Source organism: Pithys albifrons, chromosome 1, assembly GCF_047495875.1.
Source record: "Pithys albifrons albifrons isolate INPA30051 chromosome 1, PitAlb_v1, whole genome shotgun sequence".
Classification (NCBI taxonomy): Eukaryota; Metazoa; Chordata; class Aves; order Passeriformes; family Thamnophilidae; genus Pithys; species Pithys albifrons.
The window spans coordinates 29,557,111-29,581,424 of NC_092458.1; the positions used below are offsets into that span (position 1 = coordinate 29,557,111).

The 24,314-nt window shown below is 38.6% G+C and overlaps 1 protein-coding gene across 2 annotated transcripts in view; it reads left to right on the plus strand.

The window, feature by feature from the left end:
- EFNB2 (ephrin B2) overlaps positions 1-24,314 on the plus strand; it is a 45,424-nt gene that overhangs the window by 5,869 nt on the left and 15,241 nt on the right. For both annotated transcript variants that reach the window (XM_071548629.1, XM_071548639.1), the window contains exon 2: positions 16,598-16,881. In XM_071548629.1, coding sequence (XP_071404730.1) covers positions 16,598-16,881 — 284 coding nt within the window. The remainder of the gene's footprint in view (positions 1-16,597; positions 16,882-24,314) is intronic.

Consider the following 24,314-nt stretch of genomic DNA (forward strand, 5'->3'; position numbering starts at 1 on the left):
CATACATCTACATGGATTTGCTTATGAGCTCATTCTTTGTGAGGCGTTGTGGAAACTTACATAGGAATGTTAAACTGCTTGAAATATTTTGATTAAAATACTCAGTGCCATTGAATATAGACTTTTAACCAGCACATTGTTGTCTTGAGGAGGGAGGGGAAGTTTTGCTGGAAGAGTGGAGAGGGAGCAGCAAGGGAGAAGAGTTTGTGGGGGAGTTGCATGAAGAAGCAGAGGAAGGGAGGATGGCAAATGGACAGTGTTAGAAGAGCTTGGAAAAAACTCCTGTGGCTTCATTGTCTCTTTAAAGCCAGAGAACACAAAGACAAATGCAGTTCAGCCTTTCTCCCATGATGGAAAATGTAAACCGTTGACACAGCTCCCATATTTAACTTGTTTAATTCTCATTTTAAATTCAGTACTATACTGGCCGTGTGAACTCTGAAGATTTCTTTAGTAATCCATTTTGTAGTTCCGAATCAAAAACAAAGTGAAAAGGTCTGACACAATTTGCTTTTATTTTTAGGCAAATCAACCCTGGTCATAGTTAATAAGGGGATTACAACCCAGACTAGGTCTTTACAGATGTAATGTAAATCAAGGGCAGAGTATAAAGAAACTGATCCCTTTTGATTGAAGTATGGTAAAAAGGCATAGAGAAACTAGCAGCAGTAATCTGATTGTATGGCAATAAAAACCACCATTTTCTGTCTTTCAGATAAAAATAATGTGGTAAATCCATGCAGTTCATAAGATGTAAAGGCAGATAAAGGGTGATGCCATGGCAACATATAGATTAGCTTGATGCTAGAAATGACACGTCTCTGAAAGGGGTGTTATAAACGAAGGGCCTTGCTCGGGGCTGTAAGGTATTATGTGAGAACCGCACAAAACTTGGGGACCGGGATTAGGAAGTATGAAAGGCCTACTTGTGGCTTGGGGTGGTTGGAGCAGTGAAGAAAAGCTGCTCAGTTCTTGCTCATTGGTGGTGTATAATATGGTAAAGATAGATTTCATTTACTGCTTCTTGCCGAGATGGGGGCCGATTAAAACTTGAGATGGCTGCAATTGTGAGGTGTGGAAGATTTTCCTTTTTAACTCCTGCCCCAGCAGCAGCCTTTCTGAAGAATTGGCTGCGCTTGGGATTTGTTGCCTTAATCTATTTGGGCTTCGGGCAGGAACATGCTGGCAAGATATAGACAGCAGAGGGGATAGGTAGGACTGGGGGGTTATCTGGAAAGAAAAGAGACCTTTTGATTTCAGCTATGTTTCAGTCTGTGGTTTCCATCTCACACTCCATGGGAGCAGGAAAGATAAACATGCTGCATTGTCTGTGCCTTGGCCAGGTGATCCTTAAGCATCTCTTGTGTTTCCCGTCCTGCAAAAATAAAAAAGAAAAAAAAAAACCCCACACCACCACAAACAAACCAGCATCCATTCCTATTTACCAGTCAAGCTGCAGTTAACCAAGTGGATTTGGCTCAGTCTCTAGGTGGTGTTTATTTTTTCTAAAGGCAGGCTGAAATCTAGAAATGAATGAGATAAGCATCTGCCTCCCCCAGTTTACAATCACTGAGGATGAGTTTGCTGTCGGCCCCTTGAGTTCAGCCGGCAGACAATTTAGCCATTGTTTTGCCATTTATTTTAAGCGATCTGCAGCTGTAAAGGTAGTAAAATAGGTCTCCTAGTGCAGCTATTTGTTTTTTTCTTGCCTTTTCTTTTTTTAAAGAGACTTCTAAATAGTTAATATCTGCTCTTCTACTCAGCTGACAACTCTGAACACCCACAATTTAAAATCAGCATTACATTGCAAATCAGGGGTACGGTTCAAATGAGAAATACCTACTTTACTGGTGCTCATTTGTCTGCTGAGGGGGGAAAGAAAGCACTCAGCATTTGTTAGGCACAGTCTAGACACAAGGGGAAAAAACACCGAAGCCTACAATAACAGTTGTGTCTTTCTCCAGTGGGAGTGAGCCTGGGATGAGCTCGGCAAAATGGAATTCATGCTGTTTGTTTGGCAGTGGCTCGGACACTTTTAAAGGGGGTTGTCGTATTTTTTTTTATTTGGGTTTTTTCCCCCCCAGTTTTCTTTTATATAAAGATGTTAATTACATGCTTGAATTTATCATTCTTATCCTTACCCCTGGATATGCTGGAAATCTTCACAATCCTGACTGAAAAGGGAACTCCAGACCCCAGAAAGTCTAGCTGCTGATGCTGGTGTGATTTAACAAATGAAAAGTAAACAAGTGCATATAGGGAGCCAGACAGATCGGCAGAATATAGGGGGCCTGAAGTGCTCAGATAATTTCCTGCCTTGCGACTTAACCTTCACAAATCTGTATCAAAAGATCCAATTCATTTGCTGAAATTCTCCAAAGCGCAGGGGCACCCTCATCTAATTTACAGGCCGGTCACATCCAAGCACCTTGCATTCTGCATTTGACAATGATTGCTAATGGGCCATTCAACTAAAGTATTTGCTTGTTAACAGGGAACAGAGCATGATAAATGTCCAGCAAGCTTGCGGCCTCCTTCAGCTTTTCAAATGCAGACTGGTGCATATTTATGGCAGGCAAATGACAAAGAGGGAAGCTGAATTACTCTGGCCTTATGCTTTCTGTTCGAACGAGGGTTAAAGTAATTAAAGAAATAATGCAAAAACCGATGTCCTTTGTTTGCCCACCATTATCCAACGTTTAGCTTTCGAACCTGCCTGTCATGTCACATTTCAGAAATGTCCCAGATAAGGCCAGACAGGTTTGGCAGGGCATGGGGAGAAGTGGGGAATCCTCTATGGAGCATCCTGGGCAGGCACCCCAGCTCGCCCTGCACACACACAGCCCTTCCCCGACACGGTTCCCTCTCCTGAAGGAGTTTTCACTGATATAAACTCAAATATGTATATAAAACACAGGTCTTGCAATTTGCACTCCTGTCCTCTAAATGGGGTGAAAACCCCAACACAGAACAGTGGAGAGGCTTTGAGAAAACAAGTACATTGAGCTCGATATGTTTCTGAAAGCCAAGTATGAAAACAAAATGGCAGAACAAAAAACAAGTTTTGTGTTGCTCCTCCATTCCCAGTGAGATCTTAGGATCTGATACCATATAGCATACACACAGAAATTTCTTAAACTTGAAGTGTCTTCAATGTAATTTGGAATTATCTGGGGTTTTTTTCTTACCATTTTTGTCCTTACAAAATCATGTTTAATCTTAGCCTGGTTTTAAGAATCTTTGAGGAGACTTAAATGCAGAATTACAATACATAATTTTAAATTTCATATTTGAAAATCTCATTTAGTATTTTATATATATAGTTGCAAGTAGATAAACACGTTCAAAGCTTCTGTCTAGCTCCTGTTCACCTCCATGAAAATACCTCCTGTGATTTCGTTGAGTACTACAAGTCTTGCAAGCCCGCAAGGGCTTTGCGTTATAATTGTTTTTTCATTATAGGCAAAATTTAAATTTTCTTGTAATGAACAAAATCTATCATTTTAGTGTAGGACAGAGAACATCCAGATTTTTCTTTTTTTTTGTTAACTGTGATGCACAGAACTTTGCTTTGATGTGATTATATACATTGTGAGAGACAGCAAATAAGGGCAGGACCTCTATCTTTTTTGGCAATCCTGGCCAGCCAACACCCAGTGTTTATTGCGGTATCAGCATGATAATTATAGTGCAGCTGATTTAAACTTTGATGTAATAGTCTGTGCTTTCTTCTGGTTTTAAATATAAGTTCCAAGCCAGAAAAGATAAAGGCTGGTAGAGGATTATGTTGCTAGGTGAATCATTACTGATGTATGGCCTATACAGGACTATAAGATGGGTTTCCTACCTATAGTGTTCTTTTTAAATGTCTCATGGTTGATGGCTAACATAGGACTTACAAAACTTCAGTAGGATCAGAGCTTTTTATACTTTATTAAAGCATTATCAAGTTTTACATGTGTCAGTGGAAGATGAGAAATTATTTGGCTTGTCTTACAGAAGAGGATAGGTTAGATGGTGGAATGATGATGTTAAGCTGAAAAATCTGTGATGCTTCAAATTGCTTCTCACTGTTTGCTAGCTTTTTTTTGAATTGTGCATTTACTTAGGTACCCAAACTAGAGAAGAGCAGTGAGAAAGGTGAACGCTGCACTGTAAAGGAAAGTGCATTTTAAAGCTAATAGAGGGATTTGGAATTTTATCATTATTGTTAGTTAAAGCCCAGTCTCACTTGAGTGCTGTTTTATTTTGCTTTGGGACTTCTGCCAGACTCCAGCCTGTCAGAGCTAAGACTCAAATCAAGTCCAGGCCTATTTCTGCAGCAAACGGGAATCCTGGCTCCTTGCCTGTGGAATCATTCAGGAAGACCCATCTGGCTTTTGATGTTCTGCAAGTTTGAAGCAGTTTGTTTAAGGAACCTATGCAGCGAGCACTAGTGGAAGCACACATAACTGTGCTTCTTCTGACTCTTCGGGTGGTGCATCATTTCGCAGTTTCATTTTTGCTTGGTGCTTGCCATCTGCTTACCTACTGCCTGAGCAGCAGTTGGTTTCTATACCTGACTGGATAAAAGTGTAAATTTGGAGTTGGGAACATCTTGACTCCTTTTGAGGATTTGCAGTTCCATAGCATTCTCTGTCCACACTTCAGTTGCTTTCTCCATGTTTAATTAATTTTGGTTTTGTTCAGAAAGAAGTCTAACTTAATCACCACAAAACACTTGACCTTCAGGTTTTTGGTGGTGTTTCATTTTCCAGGGTATTTCCAAGCTGTATAGATGAGCTGAACAAGGGAAGTCACATTGGCAGACAAAGTTACTAGTCTGTCTGAAAAGTATTTTAAAAGATGATTTTTAGTGGTAATCATTGTTCTTTCTATCAGGTAGTTTTTAGGCACTTTTTGAAGAAAACCAAAAGCCAAATCTTCTTAAGTTTTTAGCTGATTGTAGTCTTTTCTATTCAGTGGATCGGTGTGTGTGACACCAAGGCAAACAGGACTGCACTGTGCTCCCAGGGCCTGACTTGGGAAACTGTTCTTATTAGAAAAGCTCATGTTGAGCATGTGCTGAATGCTGAATAATTTTGCTGAAGCGGGACGAATTTGAGCATGAGCTGTCTTGAACCAAGGCCAGAGTGAAGAGGTTTTTTGGGCTTGGACAAATACAGATCTCTCTGAAGCTTCATCGTATTTTTTTAATTATTAGAAAATTATGTCAGAAGCTACAGCCATGTATGCATTTGGAAAGAGATGTGTAGCTTACTGGTAGTCAGTGTAGCCATACTAGTGCTGATCCCTTGTGCCAACTGGGAGCTTGAGTGGGTACATCAGCTGTGCCTCTGGGAGTCTGGCTGCATTGAAAGCTCTGCTGGAACTGAGTTTTCTGTGCTATTTTTTACTCACCGTTTTGTGTATTGCCAGGAGGACATTCCCACTGACAACTGATCACTGGGGATGACTCAGCTGATCCCAAGAACCCCTGTTTTCCCGTGAGAGAGAATCCAGTGTGCAAGGGGTGCACAGGCTGAGCCTCCCTGGTGGTAGAGGCTAAATGAAATGTCAGTGTCTCCTGAGTGCCGGACAGTGGGTTAAATTTGAGGTCTGGATCTCCTGTTGTCTCCAGTTTTCTGCTGAACCCCTCTGACAGACTCTTCCATCACGGGGAAGGATGACAATCATATGTTTGATTCCCTTCTGGACATTTACAGATTTTTTTAACTACTCCAGTGTCAGTGTGGCTTCATTGGAGGGGCTCAGACTTGCAGTGGGCCAAATGCTGGTTTTTGGTAGGCTAGATACTGCTACTGTCTTGAAGGTGGCAGCAGCCACACAGTTTATTCTGCTTTTGCAAGTCTGTCAAACTTTGGAGAAGTTTTTACACAAGGTAAGAACATAGGATCTTCATGCTTGCAAGTGGCTGAATCTGGAGCTTAATGTGAGAAACAAGTGCAGACTGATTAGAGATCTCCCAATTTGGTTTTTGCTCAGGTTCATTTTCTCCTTGACATAATAATGGTTTGCCAAAGTAGGTTTGTTTGTTACACAAGGCTGTTAGTAATATGACATAACTTTTCCTGAAAATTATGAGTTAACAACTTCTTCTACTTCCGATGTTTACTTATGCAGGCAAATGGTATGCAATAATATATTTTCTAACAACTGCAAAGCAGCTGAGATTTTTTTCTTTGAATTTGAGATATAATCACCGATTATTAATGTCTCATCAACTGACAAGACAGGCCTCTCCCTCTTTTATAGACTTTGCTTGGAGCATGTCTTGAAACAAGACTGTACAGGTGTGAACAAACTGTAGTTAAGGAAGACTGCAAACTTTGGTTGGCATTCTTACATTCTGGCTGACATAAGACATTAGTTTTTCTAACAGGAGTGGTGGAGAAGAGCACAGAATAGCACAGCAATGGAACAATCTGGTTTGCACTTTCTGAAAAGTAGTTCCTTGGCAAATGCCAGCTGCTCGCTGTTAGCTTTCTAAAACCAAAGACTTTAGTGACTTGGGGAAGAAACACACATGGTTTAGTTTGGCTTTCTGTTCCATGCTAACTACTGCCCTGCATCTTTTCAAGAAAGCGCCATCTCTCTTGAGTTTGGCACACCCTGCCTCTGTGAACACAAGTCAAGTAGAGCAGTGGTTTTGTGTTACGCTGAATTTATGGCACAGATTTTTTTTATTTTCCTTTTTTATTTTTTCCCCAAAATTTAAACCATAGAAATACATGATTATCTTTGCTGCAAGAGCAAAGAACTACTTCATTATTCCCAGTAGCATATTTTGAACAACAATTCTTTAATTAAAACAACATTGGTCTCTTCCTGTATTTCATGGCTAGCAAATGAGAGAAAACACCAGTGTTAATATCAAAGGGAGTCAGTTTTCATTACAGTAATGGTTCAATTGTGCAATGCTGTAGGCAGTGAAATTTAATATTATTGTGACTTGTAATTGTAGGATGACAGAGGAAAATGGATTAAGTTTAAACATAAGTGTACACAGCAGCACATGGACTTTGTCAAATGGAAGCTGAGGGTTGTACACAGGATGGGTCCGCCTCTGGCTCTGTCATAATGAATTAGTATTTTGTAAATAACTGGCCACTAGACTATGGATTTATTACCTTTTGCAGATCTATGTGGACATACAGAGACATACATCGATTCTGTACTGACTGTAATTGCAGTGTGGAGTTGCAGAACTGGTTTATGCCTCTAGGCTTGCAGGGTATTTGAATGTCTAGGCTTCTTGTCTTCACCTTTCATGAAAATATTCTTGCCTGCCAGTTTGTGAAGTTTTGTTCTGAAGGATACACCCATCCCTTCAGTTCAGGCATTGCTAACACATGAATGGCCTCAGACTGAAAAGCCCTTTGTCATCTTGAAGAATAAACTAAATTTAAGTTGCAGATGATCTTTGCTTTAGAAAGTTATGTTAGAGGGACAACTAGTGTTAATGAGCAATATCCCCCTCTTTCCCAGTTGCCCATATACATGCAGATTACAATGAAAGTAGTTTAAACCATCCATTACTGATCTCTTGCATGGAAGATAAAGGACAATCAAAGTTAGATGTTTCATTTGTTTGCAGGGTAGGCAAGTGGAAGATGTCCCCAGAGCAGTGCCTGATGGTGTACTAGTGACAAAACATGATGCCCTGTCTTTTACCCTGTATCTTTATCTTCACAGTGTTTCTCAGATGTGTTCATGTTGAAACCTGTTCTAATGTTAGAGTGCAAAAGGGGGCAGTAAAGTGCTATCCAAAAAAATATTTATTTTTATGGGTATTTTTTGTTGCTAAAGTGGCTTTTCTCAATAGATTTATAATCTAGCATATTAAAGTAATGATCCTATGAATACCTTCTGTTTGAAAGGCTTACAAATGTTGCCAGTGTCATTAAGTGTTGTGGGAATAATGTTTGCCCTGTGTATTTTCATATTCTTCCGCCCTTTAATGGAGTCCTGAAACATGCTACATATTTGGAAGGAATCGAAGGCAGGAAGCTTCCCTCAGATATATTTAGGGCATAGCTTTATGAAGCACTTCTGAAAGAATTCCAACTTTGCTAATCATGTCTGATTCTCATGTTGTGCATTACTAGCACCACGTTTCTGGAAAAAGCAAAATGAAAAGAATGCTGAGGCTAGGGGTTTCTGCTTGAAGTACTAAAGTGTGTAGTGGTGGCATGGGTCAAGAGTTGGGCACTCATCCAGCCCCGCATGCATCATTTGTCAAGAGGTAACTAGAAAGAGCAACTAATTACAATGCACCTACTGAGTGTTTTTTCTTTCAGAAATTCCTCAGAATAAGCCATTTATACAGACTGGCTGCTGCTCTCCACGGAAGCCACTTGCAGTTTTTAAACTCCACATAGAAAGCACATTTTTGCTGAAATTAAATAAAAAAGAGAATGTGCCTGTGTGTTTTCATGCTTCTGCATCAGAGCAAGTGAGCAATTATTCCGTTTGGTGAAGCTAAGTCCAGCTCTGTTGTGAGGTTCATATTTCTGTAAATGCTGATGAAATGTTAATATAATACACTTTAAAACAGAACACTGGTCATACCTATCCTCTTTTTTTTTTTCTCCTGAGTTAGAAGACTGTCCTGAAGCACATTAGTGGTTCTTTTGTGGGTAACAGGAATTGATTTAGTAAATGGATCAGAATTCTCTAGTGCTTTAACCACTTTTAGCAGAGCAGTAATTGCTTTCTGCACATAATACAGAAACTTAATTGCTATTAATAGTGCCGTATGTGGAGGTCATGTATGAAAACTGAATATAAAATCTGTGTTTTTTAAAAAAGAATCCTTAATCAACTTCAGTAAAAAATTGGGTTGTACATCTTTTCAACATGCAAGCCTTTACCCTTGTGGTAAAATGTTCTAAGCCCGGTTATATGTTCTTGTGAGAGAATACAAACAGGTAGGTGTTTGCTCTCAGAAGTTTAAAGCAGGGGAAAACATGCTTAACTTTTTTTATGCAAGGGAAAACAGGCATTTATTTTTGCACTCTGGATTTACGGAAGTTTGAAGCTTTTAGTTATGTAAGTAGTTTTTTTTCCTTTGTTCTGTGAGACCAAAGTAGTAAGGCAAAGGGCAGTTTTCCAACAAAACTAAACCCATCTCTCGCAGGCGGAGGTGACTGAGTTGAAACAGATACACTGTCCAACAGCCAAACCCTTCTGGCAGCTGCACACTAAGTGGCTGAAGACAGAGTGCTGCCTCTGCCCAGCAGAGTGGGATGAGGGAAGGGTGGCTCCTGATGTCTCTGCATGGTCACTCCAAGAGGTCATGATCCCACCCTGAGATGATATGATTCCATGGACAGGGTTTGCAAAGTCACTTACCTCTGCTGGAACCCAGGACTGGGATAATGCTGAAGGAGAGTGTGTGGCATCTCCTTTGGCTTATTTACATTTTCTGCGGAGCGAGATCATATCTATAACCTCAAACCATCATGGCTTTTAAGGAACCAGCTTATCTCTTTGAGTATCTTCAATAAGATGTGTTTGGTGCCAGGTTGTAGGTGACCTTCTGTATACACAAACAGTGAAAGGGGTGCGCTTCTTGCCAACTGTCATGTCTTAGCTGCTGATTTTGTGCTCTCTGAAATGCAGGACACCTTTAGAATTGTGACCATTCTAAGCTAAGTGGAATGAAAAAGTGTCTGGATCTCTGCAACAGCACGGTCGTCATAAGTGTTACTTGTTGAAGGAAGCTCATGACATGTTTTCAGGAGACCAGATAGGCCATTTTCTGATGTGTTTGAAGAGGGTTGGTGTCTTTGGGTCTTTCTCTTGACTAGAACCTGTGTGCCTTTAGAACTGTGATGTGATGGTACAATTGCACAATCAAATCCTGCATATCCATGCAAAAAAAGGTTTTTTTCAGAAGAAGTGTATGTGCTGTCAGTCCATCCTTATTTTGCACCTGTTAGAAATCACTTGTATTTTAAATGCTTTCCTCTGGTATTTTACTAAAGGTAGTAGGATGAATGGATAAATGAAAGGGCTAAAATTTTTATACATTTTCCAAATGCCCTGTCCACTAAAAAATTTGAGAAAACATAATAATGCTACAGAATCATTCTTGTGTAGGTTATGAAAATTTCATTTGCAAACATACTGCATAGTTTTGCCCTACTGAAGTCAACAGAAATTTTGCAACCAGTTTCAATAAGGACAGGTCTAAAATGCACCAAGAATACATGAAATGGTGGCACCACTGCCAGTTTGTGTCCAGAGTTGAGATTAAAACAAAAAAAACTTTTTAAGTACACTGCAAATATTTGCCCCTGGTAGTCTGAAATAATACGGGCTCCTTTAGCAGTGAGAAAGGGCAAGGAGAAGGAGGTACGCCGAATGCCAGGAGGGAAATCAGCTGCTGTTTTAGGGGACTATTTCAAAGCACTTACGGCCTTACTGCAGGTTTTATTGCAGAGGAACCTGAACAGGCATGCCTCCCTTACCTTAGAAGTGAGAAATACAAGAGCTGCAGCTTTACCAACTTGTGTTACAGTATTTTATAATTTGGCTTTGTATAATGTGGTACTTGGCATTAAAGATCTTAAGGAATTAGTGTGAATATATTTGTTTATTTATTTGTTTGAATTCCATTTAGTTTGTAGCCTGCAAGTCCCATTAATGCTAGTAATCATTCCTTGCATGAATGGTTTCATTAACTGTGTGGAAAAATCTTACATATAATAAAGGTCAGCAGATTAAAATTCTGAAATTTTATTTAAATTAAAAAACATCTCTGTTGAGCATGTTCTGTAAAACTTCACTATAGTATTAAAATTATTTAATAAGACTGCACAGGCAAGAAAAGAAGCTTCTAAAACTTGCTTAAAAATTAATAACATGAAATGCTGTGCTTTTTTTGCTGTCAAAGTTTTATTTGCTAGTCTGTGTATACAGACAGTCTGTCATCTTGCTGTGTTACACTGTGGTATTTTTTCTTGCAGACACTTCACGTAAGCATAATGCCTTTCTTTTTCACAAAATTACGTACCCATTTTGAGTCAGACTCCATATTAATTTTTTTTTTTTATGAAGCTTGTTTTTCTGTCTGTGCACAGCAGTTAATGATCCTCTTCTCACTGAACTCATGTTCCCTTAATCCATTTAAACTGGAGTGATATGAGTCCTATAAAATCACTGTGTCTGCAAAAAAAGCATGTTTACAGCTAGGTGTATACATTATATCCACAAGGCATATCTTTGTATATGATGTTGAATATGACAGAAACTATTGTGAAAGCTTTGTATAGAGCAAAGGACGCTTACAGAGAACTCTGGTCTATATTTTTGGATTTCATTCAGTTCAGTGTTTTTGGGAATCAGTAAACTGATTTTCATCATAATTAGCCCACTGCTACTTCACTGAAAACATTAGCTGAAGCTTTTACTTCTCGTCAAGCTGGTTAGGACTTTAGCCTTGCTTCAATATTTCTCCTGTGAGAAGTGATATTCAAAATATGAATGTTGTTATTCTCTCAAAAGTCAGGTGATGAATACATATAATATTTAATAACTGATTAAACAGTAAGGACTTGTACAGGGAATGTCATTCTGTATTCTGTTTCAGTTTGCACTTTACAAGTAACGGACTAACATACTCTGTTACTAGTATTCATGATATTTCCTTAATAAAACTTTTCAATGAATAACTTTATAGTCAGGCTGGTACTTAAACTTCATAAAGTTAAGTGGGTAGGATTCTCCAACAGTAGGTTTCAGGCTGCATGTTAAGAAGTGTCTTGATTGTTCACATTTTTAAGGTTATTTTTCTGACATTAATTTAAAGCTAACTGCCTACACCAATTAGTTCAGGTAAGTTATTAAAGCACAGAAATTTGGCACTGTTTCCACAGTTAAATATACAAGACTTGCAACAAGTACTAACACGCTTTCCAAAATCATGTTTATTTTATAATTACTAGAATTCAATTAAAGCTAAGTGTGCATATATTTATAGTATGTGTACATATATATGTGTGTATAGTTCTGTAAATTGGAGAAAACCTGACAAGACACTTGGTTACATCAGTCAATATTAACAAAAACTCTTAAGAATTTATTTCTCTATGAATTTTCTCCCTTGATAATTTTACAATTTCAGAAATGACTGTGTAGTAAGAAATGGTAGGATCTTCTCAGTGAAAAAGAATGTGGGCAGGTTAAGTGTTTTTTTTTTTTTGAGAATTTGCTATTATGAGATTAGGCAGGTTTGTGTGGCTATCATTAAGCAAAATTCCTTTGTAATTTAATACGGTCGAATGTGCTAAGTTTCTCTAAACAGTAAGTAGATTCTTAAGAAATCAGTTGGAAACTGCAGAATATACTTTTTTTTTAATATAAAATTTCACAATCAAATTTAACTTCTAGAAGACTTTGACCAATAATGGTGCATTAGTGCCAGGAACTGCTGCTGGGCCTTAAAATAAGTGTAGTAGATAAAATCATTGTAGTGTTGGTGTGAGTGGGGAACAAAATTACTCTGTTCCTATTTTCTGTTTGTTTGACGTGACTTTTTTGGTCAAATATAATAATTATTTTTAAAATGTTTGGGAACTCTGCAGGTTGTTATTATTTGATAAGTTACATGACTGGTTGGATTGTGTGGGAGGGATTCACATCCATGGGCTTTGCGCAGATGTCAAATGTCACCCACAATACACCAGTTTGGGGCTGACAGTAAAAATGCCATCTGTATCCAAAAGTGCCAGACAGAAAGTGCATGAATTTCATTGTACAGCTTATATGGTACTTAGTATGCTTTGCTTTGCTTTCTCACTGCAAGCACCAGGATTATTTATTGTGAGCAGGATTTTTCAAATGCTCTAAGTCTCGCTATATCTGACTGCTGAGAGAAATTATTTGGGAAGCTTGCTAAACTTATCTCCTAAGTTTCTGGGCCTATATTAGGATGTAAGTTTCCCAGTAAATAGTATTTAGAGCTGAAATTCAGAAAGGTAGCTTTTTACAGAAAGCAGTGGTTCCAGTGCTGTCGCTGTCACAGCTGCTTGGAGAGTGTGCTACTGTCCCAAGCCACTGCTGGAGGCACTGCTGGATCCTCAGGATCAGTTGCAGGATTCTGAAAACCTCTTGCTCTGTCTTTATTATATTTATGTTTTGATGAAAAAAAGCTTTTTAATTAGTTGAAGGCACAATGGGATCAGACTTTGAAAGCCATTTCATTAACTTAATTTTTATAGACACCATCCTGCAAACATTTCATCAGTGTTGATGCTACTCCAGAATACTTAAGGCTACGTCAACACTTGCAGAAATAAAGATTGAAGATTAATCCTAAAGGTTTTATAACCTCTACTGAGACTGAATGTACATTGTCCTTTCTTTTTTCTTCAGGTGGAAGGTCCTCAAAAATAGGACCATACAAAAGTAGTCTTAATCCTCCTGACATTTCATAAATAGCTTCAGAAAATGCTTCATACCCAGCAAATTACTTATTAAAAGTATTTATAAAAACTACAGTGGCAGAATTATTACACAAATGCAGGGATAATAATCATGCCTACTACTAATCAGCCACCTAAGTTTTGTGGTTGAACTGAAATACATAAAGTGAAACACTTATTATTCTCCATCCATATTTGTGCTTTATTGTTGTAAGAAAATAAGGAAAGTAAATTGGAAAAATATCTCTTTTGCAAAGGTCATGATCAAAACTACAAACTGGAAAAAATTTCAATACGATGAGGTTCTCAGATTAATCCTTGCATTTTCAGCCTTTTTTCTTCCTTAATCCCATCAGCGTTAGATCCTACAAGTTCAGACACTCAAGTGGAAGGAGATTTACTGAATTTAGTTCTAAAACTGTACAGATTTCGGAGTCATAGTGAGACTGTTTCCCTGCCATAAAGTCTAATGAGTGCATTGGTTTAAAGCTCTTGTAAAATGTAGTTTTAGCTGTCTGTTGGGGGCAGTTCTGTCCTCTGCCTTTTATGGGGCAATTCTTGGCTATTTAGCCAAGGCTCACAAGTGTGCTTTCTCTTCCACAGCTGTTTCTGAGGATTGCCTAGCATGCTGTCTCTCAGCCCCATCCTGTTTGTGCTCAGAGTTTGCATAGGGAACGTGTACTGTGGCAGTTTCACGTATATACACAAAGTCTAAAGTTAGAATCAGTGTTTTTTGTTTTTCAGAGCAGCTTTAGGGTCATATTATTGATAATGACAGACAGGTGCATTTATCTAACCTTACGGATTTCATATTTGTTATGCATGGGAATCTAAATTGACTAATTTAAAAGCAAAGATCCAGTCCTCCGAAATCTCATGTGTTTCATATTAACACATTTCCGTTACATGAAGGAGACTTGCTGGCAAGAACAAATATTTGCCGCAGTGGGGTCATACAGTGACCAGCCTTTGTCCTGGAATGAGGAATTGTCATCTTCCTGGTGTACAACACTGATGCACAGGAGCAAAGTTAAAATGGGGCTGTGGTCAGACTAGGTGGTAAAGTCAGTCGCAGGTGATAGAGGTTGGCTTGGAAACTCTGGCACTTTGCCTTTGCCTGGTCAGTGTTGATCCTTGACGAAAGCCAGAATCAGGATATGTGCTGCTCCCTTGAGAGCATGGGCAGGCTGGGATCTTCATGCCCACCTTTCCTTGGCACCCTTGCAGAACTGACCTATCCCTCAGTCACAGAATCATAGACCTGTAAGACCATCAAATCCAACTGTTAACCCAGCACTGCTGTGTTCATCACTGTACCATGTCCCTAAGTGCCACATCTACATATACATCTGGTCATCCTCCACTAGGCTGATAACTCTGAGGACGCATTTCCACCTTCCCATTTGTTTTGCCATTTGGGCTTTCAGGGAAGTGATAGTCACTGCATTCCTTTGGCATCTGAAAACTGGAGGAAGAGGCGCAGCTTTGCCCTGTCTCCACTTCAGTCTCACTTTGAGGAGCTGTGGCCAAGCCCAGTTTCTGCAGTCTGGAAATTACACTGCACGGCACAAAAGAGTGCAGTGATTTATACATCAACAGTCGCTTTTCTTGCCATAACATTGCATTGTTCTAGTTCCCTAAATCTGTAATTACACATCTTTGTCCTGCTACGTGCTGCTTCATAACAAATATAATTCTTCTACAGGCTTTGTGAGTGAAAATAATCCTGCTCAATTAGCACAGATCATAAACTTGAATTGTATGGGAGCAAGCAAAATTTGGGGCATTGCATCATCCTTTAATTTAGTAAGTTCTCCCCCACCACTACTACATGCTGGTGGCTCCTTCCGCCAAGCCAGAGGCTGGAGGTCACTGACGCCTACAGCTTTGTTCTGCGTGGGCCTTAGTACTCTAATTTAAACTTTCCAGGAAGGCTGGCTGTGAATAAACTAGATTTACTATGTGTGCTGTTTAAATACTAGCACTTGGACAAGGGTGTTCATTAGGCAGCAATTGTTTCAGTCAGTTTTTCAGGCTGATTTTCCATTAAGGAAGATCTTTGGAAAAGGCTGGCAGCAGCAGAAAGAAGGAAAGTTAGTCTTTTAGGTCTGTGCATTTGAGTATGTTGTGTTGTTGGCTGTCGTTCTAAAACATGCACTTCTTGGCCTTAATTGGAACAAATATATCTTAATGGAGAGAAACAAACCTGCTGTGGCTTTTGTCCTTGTGAGAATAAGGCTCCTCATATTGTGGTTTAATCAATATTACAAATAATTATTTCTATTTTTCTTTCGTGAAGAAGTGCTGATGTTTACCTGTTAATTATTAAGAGTAGAAAGATACAATATTATGCCTAAGTGAAAAAAAAAAGCTCACCGTCAGCTTGTGTAAGAAGTGTTCCCATACTAAGGAAGAAGCACACCCTTATTTCACTTCTAGCACAAAAAAAACCCAAAAAAGAGCTAAAATAATGACAGCAGTGGTGGCGTTTATGAAGAGGAACCCTTGTAGTGTAGTGGTTACATTGTCTTGGATATAAGTGTTTTATCAGAAGCATGTGTGGTCTGTGGGTCAGGTAGATCTCTGTCCATTCCAGGTCTGTAAGCACTGTCCTGCTGAGTGACTGATACTCCTTTGTGTTATACTAGAAATATCAATCAGCATCTTAATATGTTGTTAACTTAAAATCTAACTTGTTTTCTGTCCCACGTGGCTGTTCAGGTGATTTGAATGATTATTCTTGTCATTCTCCCATGTCTAATATTATCAAAATATGTGCAAGAATAGTAGACATGTTACCAAAGCAGAAAAACAGGATTGTAGCCCACCAGATACTGCGTTAGCTGCTGCACATGCCAAATGTAGAAGAAAAAGCAGTGCCTGCCAGAGAGAGATATAAAACCTGCTAGATTTCCTAGAACTGGGATAAGGACTATAAGTCTCAGTCCACCTCTAATTTCCAAGACCTAAATAAACGTCTTGTTGATATTGAGTCAAGCTCAAACTATTAAGATTTGGTTTGCTCAGCCTGTCATTTTAGCTTTGGAAACTATTTGTTGCTTTCTATTCACTGCAGTTGCTACTTTTGTGCATGAGATTTTATCAAGTGTCTCACATTTCCCCTCTTCTTCTCTCCCCTGGCACCCTCTTTTTTTTCCCCATTTTAGATTCCTTCCTGGACAAGGATTGGTACTATATCCACAGATAGGAGACAAACTGGATATTATATGCCCAAAGGTGGACTCTAAAACTGTTGGTCAATATGAATATTATAAAGTCTACATGGTTGATAAAGACCAAGCAGATAGCTGTGCTATTAAAAAGGACAATACACCTCTACTCAACTGTGCCAAGCCAGATCAAGATGTTAAGTTTACCATCAAATTTCAAGAATTCAGTCCTAATCTCTGGGGCCTGGAATTTAAGAAGAACACAGATTATTACGTCATATGTAAGTTACAAGTTTTAATTGTTCATTCTTTGTATGCTGTCTTGTACATTATAAGCCATCTAAGAGGAATATGAATGGGTTTGTATTTTTTATCTGAAAATAATTTCTTGCCAGCATATTTTCAACATTTTTCCTGATTTCCAAGGTGTCTCTGTCTCTTTTTTCCTTGGTTTGTGTAAATGAAATTATGTTGTACTTCTATGCCTGTGAAAGGCTCATTTTTGTGCACAATATTTTGTCACATTGAGAGTTGTGTGCAGCTAAACTGTGATGCATTTTGTGCCCACAGCCCTGGGGATGTTCCATGCTGTCTTTGGGTCTTATGCCAGGAGTAGGAGTATGGTGACCCAGCTATTCTGAGATGAGTTGTCCTATGTCACATGGCTAGGCATTGCTCCATGTGATCCAGGCACTCTCACAGAAAACGTCTTTTGTCCATTTTGGTGCCAATTTTGACAGTGTAGTTTCCTCAGAAGGGTTACTGGTGAGAGGCTGTAGTTCAGCATGCCTTTCCTCAAAACAACTCCTGTGTCTATACAGTAGCTGGGAGGGTTCTTGGACAAAATCTAGACTAGTGCGAATTGGAATTTCATCCTTTTTTTGTAGTCCTGGCTTGCAAAGTGAATGTGCATGGCACAGACCTCTGTCTAACAAAATAAACTTTGTGTGAGTTTTAGTCTGATCAGGGATTTATGGCTGAAAGCAAGTCTGGAGGTAGCCACTGTGTTAAGTGATTCAAATTAGTTATGATGTGTAAAATTAATGACAGGAATCAGGAGTTAGCATAAGCTTAGACCTCAGCAGTACAACAGCAATTTACATTTGTTTAGGTTTTGTCATTGTAATACTATGCCTGCAGATCTCATTTAGCCCCATAGACGCTTTCGAAGTCTTGAGCAAGTATCACCAGTCATTAGAAGATGGAACAAATTCTTTGTTCTGGCTTTTCTGTGGTTACAAGGAAGTTAGATACTGGTGTGACTTATTTCACAGAATCATAGAATAGTTTGAGTTGGAAGGGACCTCTAAAGGTCATCTAGTCCAAGCCCCATTCAATGTGTGGGGACCTCTTCAAGTAAATCAAGTTGCATAGAGCTCTGTTTCTACTACCCCGCTGGGCAACCTGTTCCAGTGTTATGCCACACTCACTGTAAAAAATTTCTTTAATATATCTGGTCTAAGTCTATCCTCTTTTAGTTTAAAACCAATTATCTTTGTCTGATCACAACAGGCCCTGCTAAAGAGTTTGTCCCCAGACACATTTCTGCCACTTCGTTGAAAACTGGAGTGTTGATAACTATTTCATGTAATGTCTGGCAGTATAAATATTTCTTAATTCCTTAATTAAAAATAATGGTAATTTTAAAAGCACTCTGAGCACATAATTTTAAAATGGAAATGTATTAAACAGGTTGTATGTCAACTAAGTAATTCACTGTGTTAAATATTACCTGTAGAAATTACTAAATAGCAGTTGTGGGAGATACAAAACATCTTGTTATTTTTTTAAAAAATCACTTAATATAGGTGCTTTCTCTTTTAGTCATGAGGTATATAAAAGCCTGATCCCACTGAAACAGTATTTAATTTTGATGAATTTCCCACTGAAATCTAGTGAGGTATTTACCAGGCTAAAAGCGACAAGATTAGCTGTTAAGAGGTAGTTATCTCTCCATTGAAAATGGGTAGTATAAAAACGACTTCGCTCAAATATTTGGCTTAAATGAGGAAACATGTTCAGTATTCTGCTTTTAAAATCATCCACAGAAGACCAGCTGTAGTGAAACAAATAGTACATTATTACGTGAAAATTATGGGCACAAATGAAGCTTTCTGATACCCTGTCAGTTTTGTCATATCTATGTCATGAATTTACCCAGAGAATTATGAAGCACGTCTCATTTTCATTAGTTTTGTATAATTGTTTCATTATATCAATAAGACATAATAGATGTCACATTTCCTGTAAGATTACAGTATAACTTGGTTGAAAGAATTTAAGTAGCCTTCAGCCTAATGCCTCAAAAATCACACTGACCTAGCAGCAATACTAGAGTGTTTTAGGGTATTACTTTTCCTGCTCATTGTGGCATAAACAAATGGCTAATTTATCACTCTACTGCTAGCATAACCGACCAAGCTGCAGCAAGGGTACCCATACATTTTAATAGGCTGGACAAAAAAGCACCCCAGCCCTGAAAACCCAGTCATCCTGAAGCTAAAACTCTTGCTTTTTTTTTCTGTCATTCAAGGAGAAAACAATAAACTCAGTGATGTTGGTCTCAGAAACACTGAGAGGGGTAGAAAACTAGGCCAGTGCTCAGCTAGGACACCATTTTACACTGATACTGAAACTAGATAGGGTTTTAACAGTTTGTGTTCAAAAGCTTATGACACAGCCTTGTCAATGCAAGTTCTGGTAGTTAGGGCATTTGCTGTCATTTTTATAATACATTTTAATTGTACACAAATAAGGTTGTCAATCTTTTGCATAAATCCCTATTTACAGACCTGCAATTCTTTCTTTTTCTATCCTTCCTTCCTTCCTTCCTTCCTTCCTTCCTTCCTTCCTTCCTTCCTTCCTTCCTTCCTTCCTTCCTTCCTTCCTTCCTTCCTTCCTTCCTTCCTTCCTTCCTTCCTTCCTGCCTTCCTTCCTGCCTTCCTTCCTGCCTTCCTTCCTGCCTTCCTTCCTGCCTTCCTTCCTGCCTTCCTTCCTGCCTTCCGTCCTTTCTTTCCACGCTCCCTTCCTTCCTCCCTTCCTGTTTTGTAGCTTTGAGTTTCACCTTACTTTTTTTTGTTTTTTCTGAGGAGATTGCAGTGCTATGAAATGAAGGCAATGATCCATTTCATGTGCCAGTTTTTGATTTTGAAGTATTTTAGGATTTTGCATTCCCTCAACTTAGGGGCATCAAACAAACCTGACACAAGAGTTTACTGAGCTCAGCATCTTTGCAGCCTTGCTGTGGCTGCTCCTATAGCCTAATCTCATGCTGTTTATGCTGGCAGGCTGTTGTCAGCCCTTTAAATGTTTAGTGCATCATCATGTACCTTTATCATCTTGCCATTATTTGAAAACACAGTTTGTTTTTCTAAGGTAATAGTATGTGGTTTGTAGAGCTGTATTAAACAGTAAAATCTATATTCAGATTAGGGGATTAGTCTTTTTGAGATGAGGAACTACAACAACACAGGATGAAGCAGCTTTCTGAGCCCTGTGTACCTTTAGGGGCATGTGACTGCACCAGAATTCTTCAAGCCATAATTTTTATATCATCCAGATGTATTCATGATAGATATAACAGAAGGAGATCTTTTCTATTCATTGCTTCCCAAAGCCTAAGCATATAAAAGATGCAAATCTTCTCATCCCACAATTCGCAGTATTTAAAAAGTACAAGTGTAGATGAGTTTCTGATACCTCTTTTTGCATTTAGTGTTACTATAATAATAAAGAAAAGAAAAAAAAGTAATCCATTTCCTGACAAGTTATTCCTCAATATGAGCATCAGCATCCAAAGAGTTAATTCCGTGAACAGCAGTAATTGGAAAGACGATACTGAATGGTATTGTGAAAGTGAATAAATGATGTAACAGAGTGTCCTTGCTTTTCTTTGCCATCATCAATTTTTCGTTCCTGGGAAATGAATAGATTCATTTTCCTACAGTTACCTGATTTCTTTTCAGCAGAACTGGAGAAGGTCAAATGTACTTGAGATCTCAGAAGTATTAACGTTTGGTTATCCTAAAATATGTGACCATTTAGCTAACATATCATAAGTCTCTAAGGAAATCCTTAATCAGATGCATGAAGGAAGATACATCGTGCCCAACAACATAAATATCTGTGTGAAGGACAAACTTAACTAGAAGGGTGTGAAGATTTGCAACTCTGATGTTTGCATTAAAAAGTCTTTTTATGTCTTTGCATGGTTAGGGAATAAAGTATAATTTTCTGCTGTTGTGAATTGCTCAGAACAAGCACGGAGTATCTTCTCAACACTGAGGGATTGATCAGCAAGTACTTGGGTCATAGTGTCACTGTGTCAGTACCTCCCTCAGATGCAGTGTTTCTTCTTGTTTGGGAGGGAGACATGTTAGCATAGTACAAGCACATAAAATATGCTGAAGATGTTTACTTTTGGTGAACAGGAATTGTCTTGAGCCATTCCCAGTAAACTTGGCCTTTAGTCAGAGGGCATAGAGTGCCCTGCAATACCCTGGATTTGTGCTGAGGGAGCACCAGGGGAATCCTGTAGGAAGCTATGCCAGAGAGAAGGGGAGCAGTGCCAAAGGCAAAGCAGCAGTGCTGCCTGCCTTCAAGCCACTGTCAAGCTCCTTAGATAGTTTGGCTAAGTAAGCACATACTTCACTCACTTCACCTCTTCTTTTGCATAAGTAAGGTGAAGTTTATGGACTGACATCATCAACATTAAAAAGTAAGTCACCTGCAAGGAAACTTCACCTGTTCCAAATTTGTAATAGGATGGCTTGGGACTTGGGAAGGGCCTACAGAATGGTTCTCTGAAAGATTCCTCTATAAGGCTTGCTCCGCCTGGACCTCATTAGCCAAGCCTGCTGAGCTGATGATGCTCATTGGTTTTGACATAGTCAAAATGGAATATGCAGTTTTCCTTAAATATATTTTTATCAACTTTTTTCAAGTGACCCACTTACATAATTGGCTTCTGGCATAAATTAAAAACTGTACATACACACACACATACATATATATACATGTATTTACTCCCTCACTGATTTAAAGGTTTATACTGGCTAGTAGCACTACATTTTGGATAACTGCTTTAATAGTACTGTGGCTTTTAAAATCAAAACAGTCATTCTGAAACTGCAGCATTAGCTGTGTTTGAGAAAATCACAAGGCTTTTTATGTTTTCACTTTATCATTCTGTTACAATTAAAGGGTAATAACTGTCTGAGGAAGAACATATTAAAGGACAATATGGATTGTGCCCTGAAGTATGGCCCAGCTGGGAAGAATAAATCTCTTTGCACAGCCAAATAGATTTACATTAAAATGTTATTTTAGTATTCTGACCAGTTTAAGCACTGACTAATCTGTCTGGCTGGGCATTCTGAAAACGTTTGCAGGCAGATTTCAGCCCGCAGCCTCCAGCAACCTCTGAAACACCTAGTGAGGGCTGCCCGAAAGGAAACGGTAAACATGCTTTCCTTTGTTCGAGGTTAATTCCAAACTAGCCTAACTGAGAACAGAAACTGTATCACAATTTCAATTCCTCTCCTTTTGCAACAAAGACATTTTCTGTACTTTTTGTTAAAGACTCCATGGTCCAGGAATCTACTGGTATTTATTTTTTGGTAGTGGTGGTGTTAATGAAAGACTGTGTGATAGTAGTCACTCTGATTCCATTTGTACAGAGATCACATTTTTTTTCCTATTTCCTCTTCCTTACTCAGAAAATTAGATAAATAATATCTGCTTAGTGTAAAATGATACCCAGAGGTCAGTCTTTGACTTTGCTGAAGAGTCTTTTAAGGGATGTATTAGCAATACCACTTAGCTCTTGATGAATGAAATATAAATACAGCTTATACAAATAATATTATTGGAGAGAAAAATCATTGTCTGTGCAGCTTCAGATTTCTAACAGAGTCTAAGACCTACAGGATTAATGGAGTCATGGTCCTTTGGGGTTTTGTCCCAGACCACACAGGTCTTGTAAGAGAATAAGGCTATTTTATATTGATGGACTTTGTTCATATTCAGTGCCATTACCTAGGCTATACCAGTCGTTTATCTCTTTTAAAGTAGACAGAGATAGTTCAGCAGGAAATGTGTTATTATGTCTCTCTTCCCAAGGGAAGGAAATGAAAGCTAGGAATGCTTGGTTTGTTAATTGATGGCATCTTGTGGAAAAAAAATATAGTTAACTTCCCCCACACCCCCACAGTTATTCCAAAAGATATGGAATCAGATGAAAATGAAGAATAATTATTCAGACTGGAAGAAAAAATTATTCAGGAAATACTCAGGAATTGAACAGGTTTTAAAATTTCATAGGAAGCTGTTTAATATTTTCAGTCACCATTTTTATTTCTTGCTTTTATAGTTCCTCAGAAATAATTTATAAATACTGAAAATACAGTACAGTCACCAAGAAAGATACTCTCACTTAGAAGTCTTTATATTTAGCACATTCATAGTGCTTTGCAAAAAAAAGATTAAACCCTGGTTTTCTCCAGGTTATGTATTTTCTTAAATAAACATCCTTAACTGGGCTACATGTGGAAGGAGATTGGGTTGAGTGTGTACTTTATGCTTTATCATCAGCATATGAGTGTTTCAGTCAGGGGGGTGTGTATTGGGGAGACATGCCATGATATGAGGAATGTATGAGGAAAAGTGTCTGGCTAAACTGAAACTTGGAAGAGCACTACCATACTGAAACACATTTAACTTTAATTTTGTACTTAAATTTGGTGATGAGCATTTAGCTTATCAAATGGGATGATAAGTCTTTACTTAATACAGTTGCTTGTATTATATCTGTTACATGTTACAGTATTTTAAGTCCTAAAATAAAAGATGCAGAAGCGCATAAGGACTTATAAAGGCTTTAATAAAACTGATTTTAAAGATCTGAAATTGTTTGCCTCATTAAAATCTTTACATAGATGGAACAGAGGGAAATGCACTTTTTTTGGTCTGAGAACTGCATTAGGTAAAACACAGGGTTGGAATGGTTGAAAACCAGGGGTTAAATGTCAGTATGGATTTTCTTTCCCAACTCCAGTCAATCCTGGAAACCTTGGATGAAGACTATTTCAGGATTTATTTCTGATAAATCAGACTATAAAACTAAGCTCTAATGGGCAGTCTTCCAGTTTCTTTTTTTCAGTCCCAAGGAAATCATGCAAATATTTCTGTGAGTAAAAGCAAGATTAGGCTTAAGGTACTCTTAGCTGTTCTTGGAGAAGAGTGCATATTAAGCAGATAAGGCTGGTTTTAAAAAGTATGTTTGGGTCTTTGTTAGCATAATTTATCTGTTTTCTGTTCAGTAGATGAAGACAGCAAAATCACTAAACTGCAGAAGCAGTCTAGTCCTTATGTGCTCACTGAGCTGCTGTGAGAGAAACAGGATTCTGAATCCAAATCCTGCCAGCAAAACTAAAAATTATTTGTTTTTCATGTATTTCATGTTAACATATAAATGCATTAGACCACAACAGCACAGATTATTGCAGTATCCCAGAATGGTTTGGTGTGGACATCACCTAGTCCCTGCTCAAACCTTTGCTCAAGCAGGCCCAACTGCTGCCAGTTGCCTAGAACTGTGTCCAGCTGAGTTTTGAGTATCTCCAAGGATAGAGCCTCTCCTCCTATACAGATGCTCCAGTTCCTTCATCGTCTTCATGAGGAGCATTTGCTGGGTTTGCTCCTCTAAGTCCATGTC